The following is a 9,794-nucleotide window of genomic DNA, read 5'->3' as shown; positions in this document are numbered from 1 at the left end:
CCAGGAGGAGCAAACTAAGTGTGCACTTAGCTAATTTGACAAAAGCAAATCTAATTCCTTAAAACAGTTGTGACAAATTACTGAATTCAACTTCGTATTATTCCATACTAAAAATGATCTTCATACACCAAATATGGTTCAAATACTTGATATAAGCCAGCTGTGTACAGTCCCTTGAAAACAAAGCTATGTTTATTTTTTCCAGACAACTATATACTTCGGAAAGTGGTCATGTCCTTCGGTTCACTGCTTGGCACACACCAGTCATCTGCTTCATGGTTTGCCTTATAATGTTTCCAAGCTGATTTATTATACACAGGGAGCCTTTCAATTGATTCCGTTGACAAAGCCTATAAACAGAGGAGAATACAGAGCTCAGAATAATTTCCAGAGCTAATATTAGGCATTCTAGTTTAATTAGTGAAACAATGATGCCATTTGGTTGCCACAAAAAGGTATGGCAAAGAAATTTACTACAATTAAATAGGTAAAGTGGTAAACTCTACCTTTATGTAGATAACTGCATCTGTACCGTAACCTTCAAAGGAATACAGCTTCAGATCTCCTTGGAAGTACTGTGCATACAGACGTGATATGGGCAAACCATAACCAAACCCAGCCTGATACGAGACAGACAAATTTAAGTGTGCTGTAACCATATCATCATCACCACACTTTATTTTGTTGAGCTGTTAGGGTAATAGGCAATAACTGCACTTTCTAAATTTGGGGAAGGGAGGAGAACAGCAGTCAGACTGAAACATGTTGCTTGATGCATGTTGGCATGTGAGAAAAATAAATCACTCTTAGGGGATCAGTAAAGTGAGGAATCCAAATCTGAAGCAATAGTTTTCTCCCATACATCCAGAAGTTTTCCTCCTGTCATACTCATCCACCAAAAAAAGCACCTTTTTAGGAAAGGGATGTAGATGTTTGAGACTAGGAGCAGTGAAACCATTCTTACTTCTTTGGCAACTGGCAATACTGTATTTCTTGCATACCGCAATACAGCATACGCCTGCACTGTGTAATATGCACCTTGTTTTTGAAAGGCAGCATAAAGAAAATAAAATCTTTTCTAGTAGTAACTGAGTAGCAGCAAGTACAGGGCTGAGCCTGCTGCCAGCCCCATATCAGATGCGGCCCACAGACTAACCCTGCACACCAGGTCCAGCCATGGACTGACCCTGTGCACCAGCATGCAGGGTCATGTTATCTGTCCAAGCAACTCCCCACAGGTCCAGAAATTTGGTGACAGGAGCGACAACAGCATTAATTGCTGCATCTCCTGGAGCCACCTCCTGGTCTCCCAGAGCCACAATTACTGCTACCACCACTGCTCTGCTGCCATATTTCTGGATCTATAGGGATAAATATTTCTGGCATATAATGTGCACCCCAATTTCTACCAGCTGGTTCTAATGAAAAGGTGTGAACTTTTCAAATTACTTGCAGTTAACCAAGAAAAAGAAAACAGTACCACAAGGAACATTCTGCTTCACATCAAGCAGCCTGCAGATACCCCTTTGAGAACTGATCTGCAGCATGGCTGTATATCCCTATCAAATAGTAGATTCCTCCTCTACACCTGTACCTTGGGATGCCACTAATCTGAAATACGGGACTTAACCAACAGATGTTTTATGATCATCTGTAACAGATGAGATCACCAGAGGCAATCTCATTAAATTTCATAGTTAATTGAATCCAAGATTTCCCCCCCTCTCCATTTGACACGAGTGAAAAAGCCAATCTGGGACTCAAGTACATGGGGCAAGCTAACACTCCCCCCTCCCTTCTCACCACTGTTTACTCTCAAATCAGGGCTCTGGCCCCAGACAGCATGCTGGTTTCAGGCTCCACCTGGTCATGTATCAGCAGCAGCAGCTCCAACCTGATCCTGGGGCCAAAGCTGCAGCTGCTGCCACTGAAACCACTGCTGCATGGCTGAGCAGGAGCACTCAGGGGTGGGCAAACTGCGGCCCACCAAGCTATTTTATCCAGCCTGCGGGGCCCCTAAAAAAATTAGAAAATTAATATTAATCTGCCCTGGGCTGCCTATCATGCAGCCCTCAATAGCTTGCCAAAACTCAGTAAACGGCCCTCCACTCAAAATAATTGCCCGCCCCTTAGCCAACGTGTTCTATGTCCCAGGTTGCACCAGGATCAGAGTCCTGCCTGAAGATAAACAGTGATGCGGGGAAGGGGGCAGGAAGGGAAAGATGCAGGGGGTCACAGGCAACAAGGGGGTGAGGGTTTGGCTGCTTGACTCCCTCACTGTCTCCCCCCCTACCGCTGCTTTGCCTGCCTTAGTGATGAGGGTTGAATTTAAGAAGACCCTTCCAATAATAAGATTCTATTAAGGAAAAATTATTACAAATTTATAAATTTTCCACGCATAGAATCTAATTATGATGGGGTTCATCTTAAAAACACTACCATAACGTACACACTTTCTTTCTTCTTCAGGACATTATTTATTTCAAACAAAATGACAAAAGTACACTTGAAGGCAGGAGACTTTAAAACACAGAAACATTCCTAAATTAATTTTGTAATCTACCCAGTGGTCAGAATCAAAAGATCAGAGTGCTATACTTCCAAAACAGATGGTAAACAAATCTTACGGTGGTACAAGGAACATAGCTCCATCTTCTGCTCTGCATGTCTAATTTCTTCAAATTTGGAAAAACAAAAAAGTTCAAACTCGTGTTTTAGTAAATATTAGGCATAAATGGCGCCTTTCCTATTTCGTATTATTATATATTCTGTTGCTGCTTTTAAGATTTTTACATAATTTTCCTGTTTGTTCTCAGAAGAACATTTCAATTAATCTTTAACAGTAGAGGTGTCAGATTATCAAGCATATAATCTGATAATAAGCATAAAATATACACAAACACACATACAGACCAGAGGTGTTGCTCTTGATGTCTCAACACGAGGATGCGGTGCAGTTGAATACATGTAGTTGAACAGTCTGTCAATCTTCCTCACAGGAACGCCACCACCACGATCACTCATCTAGAGCATAAGTAAACATGGTTAGCATTGTTCCTGCGCACACTCACACACAATGTAACCTGATTTTCACAAAGAATAGAGTTGAAAAGAAGTCTACAGACAAATCTGATGTTTTATTCTGCAGCCATCCTTCCTTCCCTTGAATCATGAATTTTGTCATTTCACTCGGACTGCCTTCCATCTTCATTTTTCAACCATTCTTCCCAATTAGTAAGCAGCAAATCAAAAAAGTTTCCCCCAACTGATTTCTTCATCTGCACCAATCAGAAGTTGCTGCTGCCTCTGTGCAGCAGCTGTGCTAGGTACCCAGCCATGTTCTGCCATCGATCACGTGCTATTTCTCCCTTTTACTTTAACTCAGAGATCTTCAGTAAGCCTACGTCCCACTTCATTCTATATCTCACAAAAAGTTTATTTGCATCTCTCGAAACAAATATTTAGATATCACCTCTAGAAAAAGATGGTTCATTGACTTGCAGTCTACTAGGAATTTTAACTATTGATACAAATTGGAACATGCATTTTTATTACACCAGGTAAATTCCAGGGGATGGAGTCTACATCTCCATCCCCTGCCCCACACACGGAGGGGCTGGGAGCAGCAGGTCAGGAGTGAGGGGCACTGGGTCAGGACTGGCCAGTGTTTACAAATGGGTCCCGATACAAAAAAGGTTGAGAATCGCTGGCATAGGGTAACCTCCCATTGTCACTGCTTCTCCCCACCGAGGCATAGGGAAAGCTTCTACTACCAAAGCTCCAGCTCCCTAGGCGAGATCCAATGGCTCCACAGGCCATAGGTTGCTGAGCACTGATGTACACCCTAACCACAAAACAAAAGATAAAGTAACATCACATTCATTATCTCCCTCTTTCACACAAGAATTATCACATTCACCTTATCTCTCTTTCACAAAATCCTTGATATTCTCACTCATTGCTGACCTGAAACCCTAATCTGAGCCTTCCTCCCCCGCAGGTCAGAAAATAACTATTTTCCCTCAAAAATGGTTACCTTCACAGTTAAATCTTCATTTCCCAGTGTAACATGTACGTGAACTGGAGGATAAATACATCGATCAACATTGTGCTCCATCGTGGCTCTCATTGCATTCTGAGAAATATTTTAAGTTGAGCGTAAGTAGTTTTTACTTTAACTTTGATAGTAAATGGATCTACAGTTAGGAATAGTTTCATTAGAATGCATTTGTAGGTTGGTAGTTTCCAAAAACAGGAAGCACCTAGTACTTGTTTAAACTATCACTGTTTACGTAGTTCATTCATACAGCAGACTTTTGAAACAAGTATTTTAAAAGGCTTTAGAATGCTTAACATTATACAAATGGTGAAAGTTTACTCAAGCAATCTAAAGGTTTCCTTTTTAAACTTTGAAATTATGCAAAGCTCCAAACAACTCAGTATGATGCAGACTGCTCAAGAAAACTCCAGGATTGGAAAAACTCCTTAGTTCATGTAGCAGCTGCCACTAGGGCTGTGTGACAGCACCATTCCACTTCTACTTCCACTGCAATGGAACAGTGTTTCTTTTCAAGTTCCATTTTGAAAGTTCCCTTTTGTTTTGTCAAAACTGTTTCACTGTTTCAATGTTTCACCCATAGGCTATAATGGGGAATCATGAAAATGCCTAAAGCTTTGTCATTTCTTGCCTGATTCAGATGAAACTTGCACGGATGGTAGCCCTTTCTGAGGGCACAAAGCCTACCATGTTTCAAAGAAATAGGTAGAGGTTTCTGGGAAACTGCACCTCAAGGTGTTAACAAGGAAAACTCCTGTCACTTGCTGGTAGTGGCAGCCTCCTGTCATCCAGCAGGCAGATCAAGGGTCTGCCCACACCCCTAGGAGGACTACGGCGCTGTGCTGGACTCCTCCTGGGGTGCAGGCCCCTGCTCTGCCTGCCAGATGACAGGAGGCTGCTGCTGCCAGCTGGGACTGGCACTGGGCACAGCTCGTGCCAAATGCCAGGAAGATTAGTGCTGCCGCTGGGCCCCAGGTGGCAGAACCAGCCTCCTGTCATCTGGCAGGCAGATCGGGGGCCCGCACCCCCGGGAGGAGTCCAGCACAACCCCTGCAGCCCTCCAGGAGGTGCAGGCCCCCAGATCTGTGCGCCAGATGACAGCATGCTGTCGCTGCTAGCTGGGGCTGGTGGCAGCACCAATCTTTCCACTGCTGGGTGCAGGCTACACCCAGCACCAGTCCCAGCTGGCAGCAGCAGCCTCCTGTCATCCTGCAGACCGATTGGGGGCCCACCCGCACCCCCAGGAGGGCTACAGGGACTGTGCCAGACTCCTCCCGGGGGTGCAGGCCCCCGATCTGCCTGCCAGATGACAGGAAGCTGCTGCTGCCAGCTGGGACCAGCACTGAAGCCAAGTAAGCCCAGCTTCGAAAGTTGAAATGTTTCAAAACTTTTGAAACGTTTTGAGTGCCCTTGTTTCATTTCAAAGCTGTTTTGAAGGCTTTTGTTTCATTTTGATATCACTGTTTCAAGCTTGAAACTCATCAGAACATCTTCAAAATGAAACACCCAGCGAAATTTCGCACAGAGCTACCTGCCATACAATTTGTCCAGCTTAAATATGCTGTATATGACTGGGAAAGTGAGACAGCAATCATTTTCCATTTTTGCTTCCTGGTAACATTTTAAAATATAATAATAAAAACATCCCGTCGTCTTAAAAAAAGTCTTTTTTTTTTTTTTTTTACCATCTTCCTTTACCCCAGTCTTCTACAGTTTTACTAGAAGTCTTATTGGGAGAGATATACTGTAAGTACTCTTGCCTTATTTTAAGGTGAAAGGAACTGAATCTTAACAAGCATCCTCTCTTTAAAGGATTAATTAAGCACTGGAGTTCAGGTACTAGCAGAAAGTCATTTTAAGTAGTTCAACCAAAAAAAAAAAAAATCAGTTTACGTGTCAGTGTCTTGTGACATCATCATTTTATTATTTCTACAGTGGATTAAAAAAAGAAACTTAGTGGTCCACAAATACATTTAAAAAGTATAGTTTTAGATCTTAATTGCTTTGCTTGTTCAGTTAGAATATAGCATGCATAGATTCAATACATTAGGGAAAAAAATTGAAGAGGTATGGCCTAATAAAGAAATCCTGGTATGTTTTTCTGTACTGATGAGAAAGACAAGAAACACGTTTTTCAAATCTTGAAATTTTATATGCAGCGTTTGTGTAAACTATGATTCTCAACCAGGATGTCAGGGTGTCAAAAACATACAAACCTGTTCTAGTCTGAGCTCTTTGCAATAGAGAATTGTTTGATTCTTTTTCTGTTGTTCAGAAAGGAGTGAAAACTAAGAGGTCTCATTTTCTGAAGGGTGCTTTGAGTCAGGAAAACCTGAAAGCCACCGATTTAGACATTTAGCTACTTGATTTGTTGGAGGACTCAATTAAATATGAAAGTAGGATATCATAGCTGATAATAAACATCAGAACAACTGCAGATGTTCCCTTTAGCATTTCTAAATGGCAATAATTGTGGAGGCCAAGGAGGTTAATGAATACAGGATATATAGATTTCTCTAGACATATTTGGTTCAATGCTCTCCCTCTAAAGCATGCACTCCTGCCACTGCTGGAGACAGGATACTGAGCTAAAGGGACCATGGTCTTGCCCTGTATGATACTTCTTGGCTAGGGACAGACATTCAAAAAGCCTGAGCCTGAATTGACTCGGTCCTTGCAGATTCGTTTAACTTGGCTAGGCTAAACTGGTTTGTAACCACACAGACATCCCCTGTGGACTGAAAAAATGCAAGCACATGCCTGCAGCCTCTTGGGCTTGAAGCCAGGGGGCACTAGAGCAGCCCTCCTTTCCCTTCCCCAATGCTGAGCTGAGGAGGGCGTGGCCAGGCCCAGGCAGGATGCTCTGATATGGGAGCCCCACCCCCACACCACTTGATAACAGAACATTTATTAGCTCTGTCATCAGCATTTAGCACCCCATGAGAAAACAAAGCCTTGCTCATTAGTTGAAGCTCTTCTTAAACAGCTTTTTCCAAAGGAAGGAATGTAGGGCCGTTACCAGCTGACCTGTTGATTAGCTCCAAAAAGCCCTAAGCGGACACACACAAGACACCTCTCAGCGTTAAGTAGCATACCACATGCTGGCTACGGTCCATGCTGTGGGAGAGAGGAGGAAGGGATCTCTGCTTAAGCAGCCAATGGCAGGGGAAGCCATGGCATGGGGAAGCCAGGCAAACCCTGCTGTATCTGCAGTCTCTGCCAGAGCTGCACTCAGGGAACACAGGGGAGGGGCCAGCCCTGCTGTGGAGCAGAGAGCCCTGCCCAGCCCAGCCCAGAGAGCATGCCACGATGCTGGGGGATTCTGACTTAACTTAAACTAGCAAGGTGTCTGGGACAGACACTACATAAAAGTTTGATCCAAATCAGTTATGTCTGATACTACATTCAGCCAGGTTTGTCTCAAACTGGTTTCAGCCATTTTCTAACTGGTTTATGTGCACTGAAGGTCTGTTCAATTACAGGTTTAAACCAGTTTCTGATCACTTAAACTGATTTATGTATAATGTCTGTCCCTAGCCCTTTTGTTTTTAAAGCCTCACAATTATGGATACAGTTTCAAGTTGCCATTAAAAAAATGCTGAAGACACTCTTTACATAAAAATGTTGTGAAAGAATGACCCTACTGCACAAACCTTGAAAAGTTCAAAAACCATGTGATAGAGATGGGATGGTACATATACTACTTGTATGGGCTGTCCTGGGGATTTTACTGGAAAGAAGAAAAAAAACCAGACAGTATATTACATGTCCACTGTTAGTCTTAGCAATAGCTACATAGTTCAAAAGGTTATTTGAAAGTCTCTATTTTGTGTTCACTGTTAAAATATATTACAAAAATAGAGAAAGAAGCTGAATAGAAATGTTTCACTATACTGTTTGTCAAAAACTTTTCAGAATCTTGAAAGAATATATATTTGGAACATTTTATTTGTAGAAATACATTTCTAAAACCATTTAATATAATTCTATTACAGTACATGTTTGAACAGTCTGATCTTTTAATACTTTGGCAAATCTCTAAAAGAATTATCACAGAAATGTCTGAAATGTTCAAATTATAGCTAATTCTGCTCAAGCTAACTTGCACATCTTTTTTATGCTCACTTGTTAAAAGAAGAAAGTAGGAGGAGTATTTCAATGGAAACTAGTCCTTAAGCTACGGTCAGACTCTTCCTCCTTTTTGATCACTAGACCAGAGCCAGTGACTGAAAATTGTCTCAGGACCAGTACATTTTATTTCTGTTCATGCTTATTATATTTTGCATACATTCTTTGCAGTCAATACTTCTGAAGCACTACTATGGTGATATGTCATTTGATATTTCAAAAATATTGGATCGAAGAAAGAGACGCCAGACCTGTGCTGTTCCATCACTCGTATTAACAGTGGTGTTTTAATACCAAGGTTCAAAGATCAAATTTAGAGACTTTATCAGCTATAGGTTACAACCATATAGTTGACATATACACTGTTTATAGATTTTCTTTAAATATGGTTTTATTAAAAATTAACTAACACTTTACGATAGCAACTAATTACACTGCAGCTGCATAATAATTACACTATGGCCATGCTTTTAAATTTAAGGCTTGTTATTAACACTAATTCATAAGACAAGCTACCTGCATTAAGGAGTAATTGCAAAGTCATGGTACCAAGTGTATATAATGTACCTAAATTTCTAGATATGTGATCCAAGTATAACAGAAGAAATCCGGTCATGTAATTAACATAATTGCTATTATGAATAAGTGATAAATAGTTATTTAAAAACATAACTAAATTGTAATTGTTGTATGTAGGACAGGAAAACTGCACATTTCTACTAGTATTTATATCTATCAGGCTCAACATTCTTAAGGGAGACCTCTTGTACCTTGATATGGAATGGCAGACTTGCTAGAGCAGGAAAAACAAAATTGGTAAGCAGCACAATAAAGGCCTCACTTAAACCCAAACTTAACTAGGCTTCCTTTTCTGTGACCTCCGTTTTGTAGGTATAAATGACTGTAGGTGCACTCCTGCACCTCAAACTATTTGTAGAGGCAATTTAGATTACTTCATATTTTTGTAAGCCTACCTGAACTGAGCTTTAGCTCTTAAAGAATAGTGCAGCTTGGTTTAATACCCTGGGTGTATTTTTAAATTAACTTGATTAACTATATTTTACATTTCTATGTTTATATACGCATCCTTGTTGCCAGATTTTCAAAAACCACAATTGGAAGTGTGCCAATAACTGTCCACAAGACCGAAGTCAGTGATAGCCAACCTTTTTGGCAGATGTGCTAGAAATCACCCTGCACCCTCCCCACATGCCACTATCCTAGAATCATAGAAGTAGGGTCAGAAGGGACCTTGTAGATCTTCAAGTCCGACCCCCCCGCCTGGGTGGGAGAAAAAAACTGGACTCAAATGAGTCCAGCCAGGTAGGCATCAAGCCTCTTCTTAAAGATCCCCAGGGTAGGAGCCAGCACCACTTCCCTAGGAACTTGGTTCCAGCTCCTAGCCGCCCTAACTGTGAAGTAGTTCTTGCGGATGTCTAATCTAAACCTACTCTCCAATAATTTGTGTCCATTGTTCCTTGTCATGCCAGGGGGTGCTAGGGGAAACAGTGTCTCCCCCAAACCCTTCTGGTCCCCCCTAGTGAGTTTATAGACAGTCACCAGGTCCCCCCTCAGCCTTCTCTTGTGAAGGCTGAACAGGTTTAGGTCC

At 41.7% G+C, this 9,794-nt stretch overlaps 1 protein-coding gene across 5 annotated transcripts in view; it reads right to left on the bottom strand.

Annotated features, from left to right (window-relative positions):
- The window catches only part of PDK1 (pyruvate dehydrogenase kinase 1), a 29,842-nt gene that overhangs the window by 1,464 nt on the left and 18,584 nt on the right, over positions 1–9,794 (bottom strand). For 3 of the 5 annotated variants that reach the window (XR_002098567.1, XR_002098568.1, XR_002098569.1), the window contains 5 exons: positions 7,711–7,787; positions 4,037–4,135; positions 2,914–3,024; positions 507–620; positions 27–350 (listed from right to left, as the gene is read on the bottom strand). Coding sequence is in view for 2 of the 5 variants with exons in the window: in XM_019522932.1 (XP_019378477.1) it covers positions 218–350; positions 507–620; positions 2,914–3,024; positions 4,037–4,135; positions 7,711–7,787 (534 nt within the window). In the remaining 3 variants the exon portion in view is untranslated. Of the gene's footprint in view, positions 1–26; positions 351–506; positions 621–2,909; positions 3,025–4,036; positions 4,136–7,710; positions 7,788–9,794 lie in introns of those variants that run through there. The other 2 variants (XM_019522932.1, XM_019522931.1) reach the window with 2 other exon arrangements.

Source organism: Gavialis gangeticus, unplaced genomic scaffold, assembly GCF_001723915.1.
Source record: "Gavialis gangeticus isolate Ggan-Ray unplaced genomic scaffold, GavGan_comp1, whole genome shotgun sequence".
Classification (NCBI taxonomy): domain Eukaryota; kingdom Metazoa; phylum Chordata; order Crocodylia; family Gavialidae; genus Gavialis; species Gavialis gangeticus.
This window is presented reverse-complemented; position numbering and strand designations above follow the sequence as displayed.